The sequence below is a fragment of the Gorilla gorilla genome, chromosome 4 (assembly GCF_029281585.2).
Source record: "Gorilla gorilla gorilla isolate KB3781 chromosome 4, NHGRI_mGorGor1-v2.1_pri, whole genome shotgun sequence".
NCBI lineage: Eukaryota > Metazoa > Chordata > Mammalia > Primates > Hominidae > Gorilla > Gorilla gorilla.
Genome location: NC_073228.2, coordinates 153,175,642 through 153,195,524, shown reverse-complemented (window position 1 = coordinate 153,195,524; position 19,883 = coordinate 153,175,642). Strand labels below are relative to the sequence as shown.

Below are 19,883 nucleotides of genomic sequence, written 5' to 3'. Positions count from 1 at the left end.
GGGTCTTTGCTATCACTGTGCTTAAGCCCCTTTGGGAGGTTCATCTTCTCTGGCATCACATTCTTTATTTATGTGTGGTATTTAAAGTATTGTCTTCCCAACTCTATGAGACCAGGGACTTTTTTGGGTTCCCTGTTATGTAACCAGAAACTAGAACAAGACTGGCATATGGTAGGTCTTCAACAAATATTTGTTTAATGACTAACTGTAGGAAAGAATAAAGACTCTTCCCTCTTAGGCTCTGAAATTCAATTCCAACCTGAGGATGCAGCTCCAGCCTAGACATAGAGCCATGCTTTTTTTGAGACAGGGTCTCACTTAGTGTCGTCTAGGCTGGAGTGCAGTGGTGTGATCAGGGCTCACTGTAGCCTCACCCCTCCCACTGGGCTCAAGTGATCCTCCCACCTCAGCCTATGGAGTAGCTGGGACTATAGGCATGTGCCACCACACCCGGCTAATTTTTTTGTAGTTTTTGTAGACACAGGGTTTCGCCATGTTGCCCAGGCTGATCTCGAACTCCTGGGTTCAAGGATCCTCCCACCTCAGCCACCCAAAGTGCTAGGATTACAGGTGTGAGCCACTGTGCCTGGCCAAGCCATGCATTTTAAAAGTCCATGCTGGTGTGATCCTAGACAAAATGTTGCTGATTCCCAAAGCAGTGTTGATATGAAGCTAATAAACAGCTGTCCTTTAAATGTATTCTAATATGATATGCAATTTCAGCTCATAAATGATCAGGCACTGCCTGCCTCTTCCCCCTTCATGGTTTCCATGCTCGCTCTCCCTCTTTGCTCCAGCTGCTCTGGCCTCCATCTGGCCATCAGGCACGCTTGAGAGCTTTTGCACCTGCTGTCCCCTCTTGCTGGAAAGCTTCTGCTCTAGATCTTCTCATGTTCCTTTCCCATCATTTGGGTCACTGCTAGGAGAGGCCCTCTCTGACCACTGTGTATATTGCTCCAACCCTACTCCCAGTCTCTGTCCCTTTCTATATATATGTGTATATATATATATGTATATATTTGTAGATGTATCACTTTCTGGAATTATCTTCTTACATTAACAGGGCACTTATGTATTATCTGTCTCCTTTCACTGGCTTGGAAGTTCCTTGAAAACCAGGACCTTATCTGTCTTGTCCACTGGTTTATCTACCACTTAAACTTCAGTCTTCTCCGCTGTGAAATGGGGCTAAGAATGCCCACTTTACTTGGTTATTGCAAAGATGGAATGAAGGAACATGTTCAAGAGTGTTTAGTGAAGTGGCAAGCATTTAGCAGGTGCTTAATATGTGTTTCTTGAATGAATGAAATTGGAGTTTTCCACTACTTTAAATAGGGTGTTCCCCCTTTTATTATGTTTCGAATTTGAACTATTTTTTTGATTTGACATATTGTGAAATGATTATCACAGTCACGTTTAGTTAACACATCTCACCTCACCTAGTTATCATTTGTGTGTGTGTGTGTGTGGTGAGAACAGTAAAAAGTGACTTTTTAAAACAAATTTCGAGTATGCAATATGGTATTGTTAACTGTAGCCACGATTCTGTACGTTAGATCCCCAGAACTTAGTCTTCTTAAAACTGAAACTTTGTATCCTTTGACCAACATCTCCCCAGTTCCCCCAGCCCTCAGCCTCTGGCAATCACCATTCCATTCTCCCCCTTTTATTTTAAATTAATAAAGATTAATTTTATATTTTCATATTTAAAAAAGAGATTGTTCCTTGAAAACTCATCAGTCTCCACATTTCTTAGCTTGGAATTTAGGTCCTTCTATATCAAACTGTCTTTCCAGTCTCATCTCCTACCAGTTTTTCAGACATTCTGTGCTGCTGCCAGACAGGTCTAGAAAGGCTTCCTGAGCATCTCTGATGTGCCAGGCATTTGTTTTTCAGGTCCTGCTATGATTGGAATGTTTGTCCCTCCAAAACTGATGTTGAAATTTAATCCCTAATGTGGCAGTATTGAGAGGTGCAGCCTTTAAGAGGTGATTGGGTCATGAGGGCTCTGTCTTCATGAATGTGGATTAATCCATTCATGGATTAAGGCAATGAGTTAATGCATTAATGGGTTATCATGGGAGTGGGACTGGTGGCTTTATAAAAAGAGGAAGAGAGACCTGAGCTAACATGTTCAGCCCCCTCACCCTGTGATGCCCTGGGCCGCCTCCAGACTGCAGAGAGACCCCATCAGCAAGAAGGCCCTTGCCAGATATGGCCCGTCAACCTGAGACTTCTCGGCCTCCCAAACTCTTAAGAAATACATTCTGTTTCTTATAATGATCCAGGTTCAGGTATTCTGTTATAAGCAGCAAAAAATGGACCAGGACAGGTCCACACTTTTATCTGCAATTCTGAAATCCAGAAAGCTGTGAAACCAAAATATTTCTCCATTGTTTTGGTATAGACTCATTTGGTGGCAAAACTTGACCTGACCTGATATGACTGTTTATAATCGTTATTCACTCCATGTGCTATACATATTCCTATGTCTTGCCATAGAATTATTAACATGTTTGCTTACATGGTACCACCTGAGGACATATTGAGGTTTTCATCATGTATTAGTGTAGGTACCATATTACCTTTATAAAATCCAAAAAGTTCTGAAACACAGCTGACCCCCAAGAGTCACACAGAAGGGACTGTGGACCAGCATCCTGGAGGGAGCCATGGACTTAGAATTGGAAGAGGTGGGTTTGCTTCTTTGCTTTTGCAGTGATACCTTGCATAGCCCTGGGCAAGTCCCATCGTCCTCGATTTTCAGTTACCTCATCAATGAAATGGAACCTGTCCTGTCTGAAAACACATTGTAGGCTCAGAAACCAGATGATTAAGCTTGTTAGAAATATGTGTTAACAAAGAGTGAATAGGTTCTGAATAAGATCTGAGGATTACCCCTTCTGAGGAAGGTTCATGAGTTTCATTGTATAAATGCATTGGCAATTCTCTACCTTTCTCACTAGTTGATTTTTTGGTTTTGGGTGAAGTTCCATAGAAAGGGGGCTACCAGATCTCTGATTTTGAGGAGCAGAACTATGGCTCTACCTTGGCTTTCTGTAGCACCCTTCCTTGGTTGGAGGCTACGATGGATGGGCTCCTCTTCCTCAGCTCAGAAACACAGTTGACAGGGAGAGGTTGCTCTGGAACGCTGTTCTGGGGTTTATTTGCAGTTTCCTGTTGATGGCAATAAATAATTATATAGGTGAGATCTGGTGATGGCTACCTACACACCCAGCCTGCCCTCAAAAGCATGAGGACACTTTATTATTTTTATTTTTATTTTTGAGACAGAGTCTCTGTCACCCAGGCGGGAGCGCAGTGGCATGAGCTTGGCTCACTGCAACCTCTGCCTCCTGGGTTCAAGCGATTCTCATACCTCAGCCTCTCGAGTAGCTGGGATTACAGGTGTGTACCACCAGGCCTGGCTAATTTTTGTATTTTTAGTAGAGATGGGGTTTCACTAAGTTGCCCAGGCTGGTCTCAAACTCCTGGGCTGAAGCAATCCACCCACCTTGGCCTCCCAAAGTGCTGGGATTACAGGTGTGAGCTACTGTGCCTGGCTGCATGAGGAACTTTAAAATAAAAGGCACCTGGCAAACATGACAGCATTGAACAAGGTGAGAGAAGATACTTGAGGACCTTCAGATAACGATAATGACAACTAAAATTACTGAACCTCACTACGTACAAAGCATTGTGTGAATTAGCTCCTTTAGCTTTTCAACAAGCCTATGAAGTAGGTACTATTATTAGTCATTCCATTTTATAGGTGAGGAAATGGGGAAGGTCAAATTACTGTGCAAGGTCACGTGGCTGGTGAGTGGGAGAACCAGGATTCCAATCCCATAGCCCTTTCTTTCTTTCTTTCTTTTCTTTCTTTCTTTTTTTTTTTTTTTTTTTTTTTTTTTTGTGAGACAGAGTCTTGCTCTCTTGCCAAGGCTGGAGGTCCACCTTCCAGGTTCAAGTGATTCTCTTGCCTCAGCCTCCGGAGTAGCTGGGACAGGCATGTGCCACCATGCCCAATTAATTTTTGCGTTTTCAGTAGAGATGGGGTTTCACCATGTTGGCCAGGCTGGTTTCGAACTCCTGGCCTCAAGTGATCTGCCCATCTCAGCCTCCCAAAGTGCTGGGATTATAGGCATGAGTTACCATGCCTGGCCCCCAGCCTGACTTTTAACCTCTTTCCTGTATTCCTTCTCATTTTTGAAATTACCTTTACCCCTTACATTTTTCCAGATAATTGCTTAGTATTAATATCTTACTAGATGTAGCTCCTTAAGGGTGACATCTTAACAGCTAAACCTGCAAGGAATTTAGAGAAAGCTTCTCTTTATCTCCAAAGAATGTTAAAAGGATCCAAAACCCAGGGAAAAGTGCTCTGGAATGGGAATATCAGGTCATGCTGGTGGGAGGAAGCAGCTGGGATGAATGAACTAGTGCTAGCTCCTCCACCAGCCCTCTGTGACTCTGGGAAGTTGTTTTGTCCTTGGCTGTCATGTTTTTCATCTATACAATGAGGTTGGAAACACCCCATGGAAAGGAAGTGTAGGGATGTAAGACACAGCACTGGCTCAATCAGGTGTGGTGTGACCAGGAAATGTGACCTGGGACAACAATAATAATGACACATTGCCTCCCGACAAGTCATACTTAACAGACAAGTTATTTCATCTCTTTCAGTCTCAATTTCCTCACCCGAAAGCAGGCAAAACATTTATTCATTTGACAAATATTTCTTATACTCCTACTATTTTTCTGTAAAGGGTCTGGAATGTAATGATAAACAAATGGATGTAGTCCAATTCTTAACAAAAATACAATGTAGTGGAGAAGACAGACATTGGACAAGCAAGGACACAAATATATATATACACACACACACACAAATTGTGGTTAAGTGCTATGAGGAAGAATAATAGAGGGAGCTGTTGGTAATTTAGACCAACCAGGGTCAGTTTTGCTCTCCCAAGGGACATCTGGCAATTTCTGGAGATATTTTGGTTGTCACTGGAAGGGAGGTGCTACTGGCAACCAGTGAGTACAAGCTAGAGATGCTGCTTAACATCCTACTTGATATCCTTAGGTAGGACCTTAACATCTTTAACATCCTGCTGGTGCACAGAATAGTCCCTTATAAGAAAGAATTACTGGTCCAAAATGTCAGTAGTGTTGAGGTTGAGAAACCCTGGTGTAGATGAGGTCAGAGAAGTTCTCTCTGAGAGAGCACCACTGGAGGTGAGCGCATCTTCCTCAGAGAGTTGCTGGGAAAATTAGAGATAATGGATGCAGAGCCCTGAGGACAGGGCCTGGTACCCTGGAGATCTCAGGAGAGGGCATGTGAGACCGCTGTATTTTTTGTAGGGACAGGGTTTTGCCATGTTGCCCTGGAAGACTCTGGAGCAGGGCTCTGGAGTTAGACTTCCTGGGTTTGGAATCCTGTCTCCCACTTCATGGAGTGACCTTGAGCAAGTCATTCGACATCTCTGAACCTTAGTTTCCTTGTCTGTCAACCCCTAAACTACCTCATAGGACTGCCATGAAGATTGTGTGAGATAATACAGGTTAAGATGCCTATAGTAATGGATCACACATGTTTGTTATTCAATGTATGCTGGCTACTATTACCATCAATAACTCCAAGGCCATTTCTAAGATCACCTTTAGGGTAAAAAGTCAAATGGTGCTGCTGTTGTGGAGACAAGAACAGGCCAGAAACCAAGAGAAATTGCTCCAAGAGTCCTCTTCCTAGCTGTGCCACCCATGGCATGCCCTTCACCTCTTTGGACTTCAGTTTTCTTGTCTGTAAATGGGCATAACCCCTACCTCCAAAGAATGATCATGAAGAAGAGATCTGTAGTGGGTGGAGGGACATAGCAGTAGCTGCCCCTGGCATGGAAGGGCCTGGACTCACCCCACTCTTGGGCTTGCTGCTCATGGAGAGCCCCAGGGCTGGCCCTCCCGCCAGGGACTGCTGCAAGCGCTCCTTCACAGCCACCAGCTTCAGCTCCAGGTCAATCCGGCGCTCCTCCTTTGCCCGACACTGAGCTTCCAGGGTGGCCACGGCTTCTTCCAGAGCCTTTAATTTTGCTCCTGAATCAAGAGACATTGATAAGAAAAAGCTGAACCTGACCTGAAGCGTCAGGGAATCTGGCAGGGCCTCAGGCCTTTGTCTGCCCCTCCTAGAGGGCCCTTCTAGCCCCCAGTCTTGGTTAAGAGATGGACTCTGGGTTTGGGGTTCCAGCTCCATACTAGGATTCCAGCTCCATAATGAGATGAGGTCTCATTATGTTCTTTATATGTCTGGTACCTATTTCACCATCTCCTGGAAATAGCACTCTGAGTTTTCATTGGGAAACCACCTTCCCCCTCTCATTCTGTCTCTTTTTTTTTTTGAGACGGAGTCTTGCTCTGTCGCCCAGGCTGGAGTGCAGTGGGTGATCTCAGCTCACTGCAACCTCCGCCTCCTGGGATCAAGTGATCCTCCTGCCTCAGCCTCCCAAGTAGCTGGGACTACAGGCACACGCCAGCACACCCAGCTAATTTTTGTATTTTTAGTAGAGATGGGGTTTTGCCATGTTGGCCAGGCTAGTCTCAAACTGCTGATCTCAAGTAATCCACCAGCCTTGGCCTCCCAAAGTGCTGGGATTACAGGCATGAGCCACTGCACCTGCCCCCCTACCCCCATTCTCTTTAGTTTGAGTGGGGCTGACTCTACTTCTAGTTCAAGGGTTTGGCACATAACTTAGGTCTGCCCCATAATCACAACTCATCTTCTGGTGACAGTGATTGGATTAGGGATGAAAGTCGGACCAATCAGAGTGAATCCAGAGGGCTCTGCAGTGGTCACTGGGAGGAGAAGCTCTCTCTGCTTGGGTTGGCTGGGAGGGCTGGCACTGTGCAGCCATTGTGGCATCACAAGGGAACAATGAAACCAAAGGAGAGAAGGGTAGAAGCATGAGTGTGAGAATATATAAGCTTCCTGGTGACATCATTTAAGTCCCTGGACCCCACTACACCAGATCGCTCAATTTTCCAATTACATCTTCTTTCATTTCTCTGCCAGTTTAGCTTTGGTTTCTGTTACTTGTAAACAAGTGTCATAGCAGGGCTTTACAGACACCAGAGTTTTCAGTAGGATTTGCTGCTTATTCAATTTTTTTTTTTTCCTTGAGACGGAGTCTCACTCTGTCACCCAGGCTGGAGTGCAGTGGCATGATCTTGGCTCACTGCAAGCTCTGCCTCCTGGGTTTATGCCATTCTCCTGCCTCAGCCTCCTGAGTAGCTGGGACTACAGGCACCCGCCGCCACACCCGGCTAATTTTTTGTATTTTTAATAGAGACAGGGTTTCACCATGTTAGCCAGGATGGTCTTGATCTCCTGACCTTGTGATCTGCCCACCTCAGCCTCCCAAAGTGCTGGGATTACAGGCGTGAGCCACCGCACCCAGCCTCAATTTATTTTTATTTTTAAATTTTCTTAAAAAATTTTTAAAAATTTTTCTTTCTTTTAGAAAAATAGAGATGAAGTCTCATTATGTTGCTCAGGCTGGTGTCGAACTCCTGCACTCAAACAGTCCTCCTGCCTTAGCTTCCCAAAGTGCCAGGATTACAGGCATGAACCACGGCACCCAGCCCACTTTTTTGATTTAATCTAACAAACCTGTATTAGTACCTTTCTCATGCCAAGTGCTGTGTTGGGTCTTACCAGGTTTAAAAATCAGTTCCATTCTTTGCCCTGAGGGAGGCTGTGCTGGAGGGTTTTCCAGTAATGTTGAATTCTTTATATTCGCCATTCACCATGTATTTAATGCATGGTGCAAAATTTAAAAAAAAATTTTAATGCAAAAATTAAAAAAAAAATTTTTTTTAAATGCTTACCATGTATCAGGCATTGTCCTTGGCCCTAGATATATCAGTGAACAAAGCAGGCAAAGATCCTTGCCCTTATGGTGCTTGTATTTGTGTGTCTGTGGCAAACAATAAATAATAAATATAATAAATAATCTGATATGTTACAAAGTGGTAGTGCACAGGGGAAAAAACTGAGCAGGACAAGGAGAGTCAACTTGCTCCAAATCCTGGTTCTGACTCTCAGAAAATTCTTTATATGGAAACCAAACTGCATTCCTGTGCCTTCCTCCTGTTGATTCTGGTTCTTGGCCACACAGAACAAGTCTTCTCCTTTAAACCAGAAGTTCTTAATCTGAGGTTCATGGAGTCTTAGGCAATCGATGGATAGGCTCCACAGGCAGCCACATGAGCTCCTGAACTTTTTTTTGCAGCATTTGTGAACTGTGGTGTTTCTTCTTAGGAAAGGGTCCATAGGTCCACCAGATTCTCATAGGGCTACATGTTTGTGGACATGTTATATAGAAACAGGACTTCTGCTCCCTCCGGCATGTGAAGAAACCTTAGGCTTAAAGTGTGTCGAACTGCAGTTAGAGAGAATGCAAAGGAAACACAGCAGAAAATAGGGTGTGGAGAAGCCCAAAGCAGGCAGGGCCTGCTGAGGTCCCTGGGTTTCAGAAGAGGATCCTGGGAAAGTGTCATGTCCATTATTCCCTGCACTAGGACCAATGTCTCACATATATCTGTGAATGAATGAAGGTGCGGTTCAAAATGACATCTCTTATTTCCTTGATTCTAAGGCACACTTCTGTGCTTCATATTTCTAAAATCAGGTTGCTTCTTACTACATTAAGTGTATACATTATTGTGATGCTTTTTCATCCCTCCAAAACAAGTTATTAAATTGATGGCACTTTCTTTAATTGGGAGGAATGATGATGATAATGATGAAGAGGAGAAGAAGAGGAGGAGGAGGAGAAGGAGGAGGGGAGGAGAAGCCCACTTCTCTTGGGTAGGAAACCAGGTGACTTGTGCAAGAGACCTCCCTTTACTGTGCCCAAGGATGAGCTGGCCACCCATAGGTGCTCAGGACCACACCCACATAGGTACCTGGGCTGCTCCGAATGGCTTCCTTCAGTTCCCTCTTCTCCTGTCTCAGTGCTGTCAGCTCTGTCCGAATCGTCTCTTTCTCTTTCTCCAGCTTCTCTTTTTCTACCAAGTACCTCCGGGCATCCTCCTCAGCTCGGTTCTTGCCATACTTGTATTGATTGGCACCTGCAGAGATGTGGGGAAGGGAAAGGCCCTCAGTTCGGACCTCTGGCAAAGGTACTTGGGTGGTGTCAGCTTCTCTTTCAGCCCCAACTTCTCCATCTATGAAATGGAAATATTTAGAGCTAGTCCCTTAGATATATTTAGTGTGAATCCTCTAAGGAAATAAGAAGCAAAAGGGAGGCCACAGGGCACACGGACTAGGAGCAAGGCCTTGGAAAAGACAGTCTGAGATTTGGGTATTTTTGACCTTCAGCTGGTCAAAGGTCGTGTGACATTAGGCAAAAGTGACTGGCAGTGTGACATTGGTTGTGTGACATTAGGCAAAAGTGACTGGTAGTGTTTTTCTGTGCCTTTCCCCCTTGACCTTAGTTTCCTTATTTGTAAATAAGGATACGGATACAATTTACCTCATAGAGTTGTGGTAAGGGTTAAATGAGATGATTAATGAAAAGCACTTAGTATAGTACCTGGCAAATAGTAAGGGTTAGATAATAATGATAATATTATTAAAAAACAAATTTGTGATGTAGAACATACTTTGGTTTTAAAAGAGCATATTTTATAGTCAGTTTTCAGATATCTATAAGTCAAGGAGACTGTTCCATATAACTCAGATCTCCAGAGATTCTAGACTTTGGACTACAGTCAGGCATTGTCCATTTTATTACTGGGGAAGGGGTTGGGGGAGCGAGGAACCTGGTGTTCTACTGCAGGTTCAACACTATGATGGACAATAAAAACAAATAATTATGGCAAAAATTATTTATTATTTACTACACACAAGGAACTATATGCTGAGCCATTCACTTGCATTCCCACTTAGTCATCATGAAACTTATTTTTTTAATTTATTTTGAGACAGAGTCTCGCTCTGTCACCCAGGCTGAAGTGCAGTGGCGTGATCTCAGCTCACTGCAACCTCCACCTCTGGGGTTCAAGTGATTCTCCTGCCTCAGCCTCCCGAGTAGAGTAGCTGGGACTACAGATGCCCACCACCATGCCTGGCTAATTTTTGTATTTTTAGTAGAGATGGGGTTTCGCCATGTTGGTCAGGCTGTTCTCGAACTCCTGACCTCAAGTGATCAGCCTGCCTCAGCCTCCCAAAGTGCTGGGATTACAGGAGTGAGCCACTGCGCCCAGCCCACAAAACTTACTATAATTAATTTTCTTTTATTGTTGAGGAAACTGAGGCACACAGAGGTTAGGTCCCACTGCTAATGGTGGCAGGGCCGAGGTTAAACCCATGTCTCCATGTCTCTCTGACTCCAGGGTCCATGCTGTGCAATACTGCTCTAGCTGGGCCAAGGCCATAGTTCAACCTCTTAGGGAAAGTTTTACTTTTTTTTTTGTGCGCTATACAGAGGCGCACACAGCTTTATATAAGTCGGTGCAGAATAATTCCTGCAGTTTATGGATAATTGGGGGTCTTGTCTAGCCAGCTGCTGCAGGGATTGCAGTGGTCACCCAGTGACCCATGCAAAAATCTGTTCCTGACACAACTACCTGCAGTTCAAGCCTGATCATAAATACAGCATGGAGGGCCTTCTGGCTTTCATTGTTACTGATGAGAAGTCAGCTGTTAATGTTACTGGGGTTCTCTTATACATGATGACCTGATTTTCTCTTCTGCCTTCAAGATTTTTTCCTTGTCTTTGGTATTAGCATTTTTACCATGATGTCTCTTTTGTAGATCTCCTTGCCTTTATCTTACTTGGATTTCACTGAGCTTCGTGGATGTATAGATTAATGTTTTTCAATAAATTTGGCAAGTTTCAGCCATTATTTGAATATTTTTTATGCTCATCTGTCTCTCTCTCTCTCTCTCTCTCTCTTCTCCTTCTAGTACTCCCTCTACACATGTTTGTGCACTTAATGGTGTTCCACAATCCGAGGCTCTGTCATTTTTCTTCATTCTTTTTTTCTCTTTGCTCTTGGTTTGCATAATCTCTATTTTTCTGTCATCAAGTTCACTGATTCTTCTACCAGGCCAAATTTACTGTTGTGCCCATTGAGTGAGTTTTTCATTTCAGTTATTGTACTTTTCAGCCTCATGATTTTTATTTGGTTCTTCTTTTTATAATTTCTATCTTTCTATTGGAGGCCCCATCAATATATTATCAATAATATATTCCATATGACTATACTATATAGTATAGTATAATATAGTAAGCATATAGCTATATTCCATATAACTGTAGTGTAGTTCCATATACGTATACTGTAGTGTACAGTCTAGTGTAGTGTAGTACTCAGTATAGTCTATTTCCTCCTGCAGTATGAAGCCAATTTCTCTAGAACAATGAGAAATACATTTCTGTTGTTTATAAGTTACCCAGCTTATGGAAGTTTGTTATAGCAGGAGGAATGGGCTATTATCAATAATATATTGATAGAGACTACCAATAATATAGGCTATCAATAATACAGACTATCTGTTAATACACTGTCATCTTCTGTTCCTTTATTTAAGCATGGTTTCCTTAAGTTCTTTAAATATATTTATAATGGCTGCTTTGAAATCTTTGTTAAATTCTACATTTGGGCCCTCTCTCAGGCAGTTTCTGTTGCTTGATTTTTTTCCTTCTGTATGGGTCACATTTTCCTGCTTCTTCATGTGTCTCATAATTTTTTGTTGAAAACTGGTCATTTTCGAGAATATATTGTAGTATCTTTTGATATGCATCCCCCCAACCGGGTTGTTGGGTTGTTATTTTCTTATTTGTTTAGTGACTTGTCTGAACTATTTTACTGTAGTCTACTTCCTCTTGAAGTATGAAGCCACTGATGTTGCTCCTCAGAGGCCATAGCCTTGGCATGTGTACAGTCACTCTGGGGTGACAGCGTATTAGCAGGGATTTCTGACTCTTTTCCTAATCTCCTGTTAAGCAGTCGGCCTCTGTTGCTATTACACCCAGCTCTACTAATTGTCAGGTGTTTGCTCTATTGATTTTGACAATGCATCAATTACTCCACAGCCTGATCCAATTAAATTCAGCCCCTTTACAGGATAGTTCTGGAGGCCCATCTTTGAGATTTGTTCTAACCCTAGGAGGGCTCTTTTTATTTTAAAAAATTTCTTTTTAAATATATATATATATATATATTTTTTTTTAATTTTTTAATTTTTTTTTTATTTTTGGCGACAGGGTCTCACTCTGTCGCCCAGGCTGGAGTGCAGTGGCACCATCAGGGCTCACTGCAACCTCTGCCTCTTGGGTTCAAGCGATTCTTGTGCCTCAGCCTCCCGAGTAGCTGGGATTACAGGTGCCTGCCACCATGCCTGGCTAATTTTTGTATTTTTAGTAAAGACAGGCTTTTGCCATGTTGGCTAGGCTTCTCTTGAACTCCTGGCCTCAAGTGATCTACCTGCCTCAGCCTCCCAAAGTGTTGGGATGACAAGGGTGAGCCATCACGCCCGGCTGAGGGCAATTTTAGCTGTCTCTTTCTGTGGTTCTCTCTGATAAACTAGCCTGTGGTTTAGTTTATTGTTCTCATAACCACCAAATCTCCATTGTTTTTGAGAGCACCCTTTGGTTTACACTTTCCCACACTCTGTTCCAACTAAAGTCAGTTCTTTCGAGGAAGAGCTTTGGAGTTCTCTGTTCTTATGGCCTGCCTTTCCCCACTCGGCAAAATCTCTGAGTCACTGCTCTGGATCCAGGGGTGGGAACAATGGCCTGTGCTGTGGTTTGAATGTTCGTCCCCTCCAAAACTCATATTGAAATTTAATTGCAATTGTAACAGTATGAAAAGATGGGACTTTGAGAGGTGATTTAGGCCATGAGGGCTTTGCCTTCATGGATGGGATTAATGCCATTAAAAGAGAGCAAATTCAATCCCCTTTTGCCTCTTTGCCCTTCCATTTTCTGCCATGTGATGATGCAGCAAGAAGGCCCTTGCTAGATGTCAACACCTTGATCTTGGATTTTCCGGCCTCCAGACTAGGAGCTAATAATTTCTGTTCATTATAAATTACTCAGTCTCTGTTATTCTGTTATAGCAGCATGAAACAAATTAAAAGCCTGTTTCTCTTGGAGTGACATTCCTGTTATGAGCAGGGTGCTGGGTAGGGGCAGTAACCTGTGGTCTACTCTGCTTGCCTCTCCCAGCATGGAACCTCTGCCTTACAAGTGAGCTAGGATGAGGGCAGTCAGGGCCCCAGTATTCTTGGCTTACCCTACCTGGGGCAAAGCCTTTGCTCTATCATCTGGGTAGAGGAAGGGAGCTTCCTACCTCTTGGCTGCAATCACCTGGAATTTAACCTCTGCAGCATGGAGCTGGGTATGACAAAAAATACTGGCAGCCTGCCCTTCCTGGGGAGATACTGTAGCCCTTGACTGGCAGCTGGGGGAGGAAGGAGCCCTGTTTTCTTGTCCAGACATGCCTGGAGTGAAGATTCTTTCAAACTGAGTTGGGGAATAAAGGGGTAGGTTGTGGCTCAAATGCCACAAACTCTCACTGTTCTTACTAAGATTTAGCAAATTTTCTAGAGTAAATGTTTCTTCATTTGCCCTTAGGAAAATTTCCAGACTTTAAGTAATTGTTTGTTTTAATAAATTTCACCAGCTACTGCTGTTTTGCTAGGGAGTGGGTCCATGCAGCTTCTCACGCCACCATTTTTCTCAGCAATCTACTTGGCCTCCATGATTCTTGCTTCCTGATATTCATACCCTTTTATAATCCCCTCCCACACTAAACAGTGCTGACCTGTGTAACCATTAGGATATTGCAGGATGACAGAGTGTAACTTCTAACCATAGGTCATAAAAGACCTTGCAGCATCAGCCTTGCTGTTCCTTCTTGGGTTGCTTGCTCTGGGGGAAGCCAGCTGTCACATCACAAGGATAAGCAACTCTATGAAGAAATCCCCATGGCAAAGAACTGAGGCCTCCTTCCAACAACCAGCACAAACTTGCCAGACATGCAGTGAGCCATCTTAGAAGTGGATCCTTCAGCCTGTCAAGCCTTTAGGTGACTTCAGATGACCGGCCAACATCTTGAGATCTCATGAGAGACCTCAAGCCAGAACTACCTATCCAAGCCATTTGGAGATTCTTGACCCACAGAAACCGTGTGACATAACACATGTTCCTGCTTATTGTTTAGAGGAGCTAAATTTTGGGTAATTTCTTATGTAGCAATAGGCAATTAATACATGATCATGGGCAAAATCCTTTGGCTACAGACTAGATGTTTACATCCCCCAAAATTCATATGTTGAAACCTAATCCCCTTCGTGATGGCACTTGGAGGTGGGGCCTTTGGTAGGTGATTAGGTCACGAGGGTGGAGCCCTCATGGGTAGGATTAGTGCCCTTAGGAAAGAGACCCCAGGGAGCAAAAAGATGGTCATCACCAGGAAACAGGCCCTCACCAGACACCAAATTGGCTGCCACCTTGATCTCAGACTTCCCAGCCTCCAGAACAATGAGAAATAAATTTCTGTTATTTATAAGTTCCCCAGCTTACGGGATTTTGTTATAGCAGGAGAAATGGACTAAGATATCTTCCCTTTTATTTTCTTCAGTTTCTTCATCTAAAAAACAACCTTGTTGGAATTCATCAGTAGTTTTCCACTGTGGTTTCCCACTGCCCTTCAAGGAACCTTATGACCCCACAGTGATGGCTAACAGGAAAAGTGGAGGCCAAGTGGGCCTCAACCAGAGTAGCTCCACTTTTATTTTTCTTTTACAAACTGGGCTTTCATATAAGATTTGATTTGAAGAAAGGGTCTGCTTTTTTGTGTATGTTTGTTAGTTTTTTGTTGTTGTCGTTGACATTTGGTGATTTCTTTAATCTTACATGCTTTTTTCAGTTTAGATTTCCATTTTAAAATGGGCATTTCACAAGGCCCTGCATTTCCAGTGCCTCTGAGAGTAGAGTGCAAAGTTACACAACAACCTTATGATTGTTCAGAGAGGAAACTCAGGCCCAGAGAGGGGAAAGGACTTCTCCCAGAGGTACACAGTAATTCAGTAGTCAAGGGAGGAATGAGGAATGGAATACAGATTTCCTGACCCTCAGAAGGGATGATCTATACAAATGAAATGGAGCTATAATATAGAAAAGTATTTTTTAAAAATAGGTATTAAAAAATAAAAGTAGATTTTCAAAAAGCACAGAACAGAACTTGACTCTGTTGAGATGCAGGGGGAAGAAATGTAAAGGAACAAAGAAAAAACTTTTGGAACATGCTGTCCCACAGGAAGCTGGCTTGTTCATAAAGACAAATCACACAGAAGCACAGATTACTGTTGGAAGTAAAAGAGAATTTACAACAGAGTTGCCTGGCATACTTAGTCATTATTGTGCAGTGTGGCAATCAGGCAATTCACTGAGCTCCTGGGGGGTGCTAGGCAGAGCTAGGGTGGGACACCAAGGTGAGCTGTGGCTTTCATGGGAGCTGGCTCCAGGATATTTGGATGGGTTCAGTTCTCCACTTACTACCCCAGTTCAGAAATCACAAATTGTTAGCCTCTGAAACAGATACAGCTTGTCAACAATCTCTCTCTCTCTATTTGGCCTCATTTGGTGCTAAATTAAAAAAAAATAGTTGCTGATATTAAAAAATAAGTAGACTTCACCTAAATTCTAGATTTCTGGCCTCTTTTAAGTAATTGGCAAATCTGGTGTTAGGGGCCTGGTACTGCTGCGTAGGGATCATCTGCTGGAGCTGAGCAGCAGCCTCCCCTACAGTTGGGACCTGAGAAAACTGGGTACCGGTTTCCTATAGTACCTCCCCATCCCCCAGCTCCCTGTCATTTTCCCTCTGAGGCCACATGCTAGCTGCCCTTTATCATTGTGCTTGCTCTGTGATTTTTCTTACGGTAGAGTATTTTCTTGCATCTCACTTTGCTCATTTATTTACCCACCAGGGAAACTGATTTTGAGATCCCTCCTATAGACTGCTTCCTTTCCTTCCTCCCTAGTCAGCAGGGGAGGCCCACACACAACTCACTGGAGGCGTGGCGTTTGATTTTGACCTGCGGGTCCACACGATGGGACTTCTCACTGCAGGAGGAGGCGTGACGCTTCACCTGGGCCCCTGTGGGGCGCTCGGGCTCCTCGTCCTGGTGGGAGATGGAGGAAGACAGTCAAGTTCAGGCAGGCGCAGACTCATCAATGCAGGGTGTACTGCGGTCTTTGCTCAGTATGGAGTCTTCTTGCTCTGAGATCTTGGTCTTACATTTTTAGACTTGCATAGCACTCAAAAATCATAAAGCACTTTTGCTAGCAGTATATCATTTGAACCTCATACCTTTCTGCTGGGGAGCAGCAGAAGGCAACCCTAAACTGCAGCACCTGCTGAGAGGAAAATTAGAAAGTCTCAAAAGACTGTGGGTGGCTATATTTGATTTATCATAGATACTTTTGTCCTTAGAACATTTGGAAGTATCCTGATTTTCTGAATTGCCTCAAAAAGAAAACAGTCTTCCCTCAAGAAGAAAAGTCCTGGATGAGATGAGCCAGTGATAGAAGTGACATAACGTAATAGATTAACTATACATTTGTGCATGAAGAATATTAAGAATACTAAAAATCCAGTGAAAGCTTAGGAAACCATGAGTTAAATATGATAATAATGTAATATAGTAATGATGTTGTCAACAACAGTACTATCTACTTCTCTGTATAGGACCTTCCAATGTCTAGGCACTGTCCTAATTTCTTTTTTTGAGTGCAGCGGTGTGATCATGGCTCACTGCAGCCTCAACCTCCTGGACTCAAGTGATCCTCCCACCTCAGCCTCCCGAGTAGTTGGGACAACAGATGTGTACCACCATGCCCAGCTAATTTTTGTAGAGACAGGGTTTTGCCATGTTGGCCAGGCTGGTCTCAAACTCCTGGGCTTAAGTGATCCACCCACCTCAGCTTCCTATAAGTGCTAGGATTATAGGTATGAGCCACTGTGCCCAGCCTAAACGTTTTTTTTTTTTTTTTTTTTTTTTGGAGACAGAGTCTCGGTCTGTTGCCCAGGCTGGAGTTCAGTGGCATAATCTTGGCTCACTTCCACCTCCTGGGTTCAAGCGATCCTCCTGCCTCAGCCTCTCGAGTAGCTGGGACCATAGGCACGTGCCACTGTGCCTGGCTAATTTTTGTAGTTTTTAAGTAGAGACGAGGTTTCACCATGTTGGCCAGGCTGGACTTGAGCTCCTGGCCTCAAGTGATCCACCCACCTCAGCCTCCCAAAGTACTGGGATTATAGGCATGAGCCACGGCACCCAGACCCTGCCTAAACTTTTTTACATAAAGTATTATTTAATTCTTGCAGTTATCCAAGAAGGTAGGTTTTATCATATCCTTTTGGAGTCAGGAAGTGAAGACCAGCAGCCCTGAGTCTGACTCAAACTTCACATCCCTAAGTGCTAAGCTGTCTTGCCACTAAACTCTGCAACTGAGAAAAACCTCAAGCTGCATCCACAGGTTTATCTGAGTCTGAAGAAAGACCATATGAACAGAAGGATGACTGGACAAATTTCTAGAAAAGGGAGTCCTAGAGGTGAAAACTCAGTGTGTCATGCAGCACTGTCCAAGACAGAGGTCCTGTCTGCAGACACATCTGTTGTCCTCGGCAGCTTAATTGCCTCTCTCTCCTGCTAACTGTGAGGCCTGACCCACCCACCAGCGTCTGATTGGAATGTGGCTCTCCTCTTGCTTTCTGAGGGAGGAGACAGCACAGGGCATGCTGCCAGGAGCATTCCAGGTCATGTGATGGCTACACAGGCCTCACTGTAAATTAGTAAGCTGGTATCTCCGTGGCTTAGCAAGCAAAACATGGAGACTGGCCTGGGAGCTGAAGCTCCCAGATCACGAAGTCACCAGGTGAAGGCTTGCGGGGTAGTCCCAGAGTCAGCACCTGCCCCAGACACCACGGAATCAGCAGGATAAGTTCACAGAGTGGTAAACAGGAGGAGGGCCCCAGCATCTTGCTCAAACTGGAGACGATGCCTCATCTTTTGGTAGTGTTTGGGAGTCTACACAGCCCTTTCTTCCTCCCAACCTGGGTCTCTTTCCACTGCACCACCCAGCCTCCTGTGCCAGGGATTCCTCATCCTGAGCCATGCTCTATGATAAGAAGGGGCTCCCCTTCTAGCTACTGCTGCTTAAATGAAAATGATCTTTCTGAGGCAGAAGGTAAAGGGAGCAGAAAGAGGGAGAGCTAATAAGTGGCCTTTGCCACATTCCTGGGCAGCCCCAAGGGACTGTACCTGCATCTTTTCGTAAGGAACATCATCATAGACTCGGGGCTCAGGCCACTGATTCTGGCAGGATCTTGCATATCTAGAAAATAAAAGGTACGATGACAATGACAATGACAATGACAATGATGCTTTGCAGCTTACAGTGCTTTCCTGTCCTCACTCTCATTGATTCTGGCAGAAACTCTTAAGGCAGATCAGAAGATTGGTAAAAGCAAGATGGCAGGCAGCACTGTGTCATGGGCTGTGTTACGGTGTCACAGACAGGACCAATGTGATTCTCATAACAACCTGCAAGGCAGGTAATTCATCACCACCATTCTATGAGTCAGAAAACACAGATCCGAGATGGCAAGCAACCAGTGCAAGCTTCCACTGCTGGTGGTGACTGAGCTGGGACTCGAACTTGGCTCTTCTAGTACCGAATGCCATATACTAGCCACGTGCCCATGCTCCAGTGTGTGAAAGCTTAAAGTCCCATGACATGAGGGCAGAGCCCAGGCCACTACTCCAAGGCTTCTCTACTTTTGCTCCTTCCATCCACAGCTTGCCTCTGACTCTGGGCTACCTCCTTCAGCCAGCTCCCCACTCTTTGCTGGAAGAGGAAGACACTCATTCCAGCTTACCAAGGAAGCAGAGCTTTCCTTAGCTCCTCCCTTCCCTCCCAGTGCCCAGGGCTGGACTCAGCCTCTGAGAGGGATGGAGACAGGAAAGGTCCTGGGCAGGTGTGGCCGGTGCAGCTAACACTTACAGGAAGGAGTTGCGCCCAGCACTGACGATGCTGGTTAAGGTCTCCACATCCACGTAGTCATAGTGCAGCGCCTCCGGAGTGACTCTGGAGCCCATCTCCACCAGCAGCAGCCCGAGCCAGCGACCCATGTCCTCTGAACAGCTTGCCTGAAGGACAGGAGGCAAAGGTGGAGTTCATTTTCCTACTGTCAGGGCTCCTGGAGACCTGTTGACTTCAGCCAAACCCAGAAATATTTGTAAGTACTGACTATGTACCCAATACTCAGGGGTCAAAGAGGAATAAGATTATAGCACACATCCAGAAATCCAAGAGGCTCCCTTCTTCCATCTATTCAGGTTTCCAATCAAATGTCACCTCCTCAGGGAGGCCCTCCCTGATGACCTCTCTAAGACAGAGGCCTCCCTGCCCTCACTTTCCATTCTCAGAGCCTTCCCCAACCATTAGAATATAAAACCAACATTTGGGTGTTCTCTGAATTTTTAAAAAAATATTTACTTTTTATTAGAAGAGGCCATTTCTCATATAACTTAATCAAAATAGTTTCTTGTGTTATAGTTGCCAAATAATTACAATACTGTGTATAGGAAAATCTCCAAGAAGTTGCCAGTCAGCTAAACACGGACTTATGTTAATTCTCATTTAAAGAGCATCTTATAAAATTAAATTAGCAGACAAATGCCAAACTTGAATACATAAAGCACACTTTTTGCCAGAAACCTTCGTGTATAAGATAAATAAGAGACCTATCTCAAACTACCAAAAATAAAAGTGAGTTACGGAGGCGATATTTTTTGAAATTTAAGAACTGAG

The 19,883-nt window shown here is 44.1% G+C and overlaps 1 protein-coding gene across 1 annotated transcript in view; it reads right to left on the bottom strand.

Moving 5' to 3' along the window:
- AFAP1L1 (actin filament associated protein 1 like 1) overlaps nt 1-19,883 on the bottom strand; it is a 69,718-nt gene that overhangs the window by 2,775 nt on the left and 47,060 nt on the right. Inside the window, exons 13-18 of the mRNA XM_004042786.5 lie at nt 19,074-19,219; nt 18,332-18,404; nt 16,081-16,192; nt 8,962-9,126; nt 5,915-6,093; nt 3,049-3,177 (exon numbers count right to left, since the gene is read on the bottom strand). Coding sequence (XP_004042834.4) covers nt 3,049-3,177; nt 5,915-6,093; nt 8,962-9,126; nt 16,081-16,192; nt 18,332-18,404; nt 19,074-19,219 — 804 coding nt within the window. The remainder of the gene's footprint in view (nt 1-3,048; nt 3,178-5,914; nt 6,094-8,961; nt 9,127-16,080; nt 16,193-18,331; nt 18,405-19,073; nt 19,220-19,883) is intronic.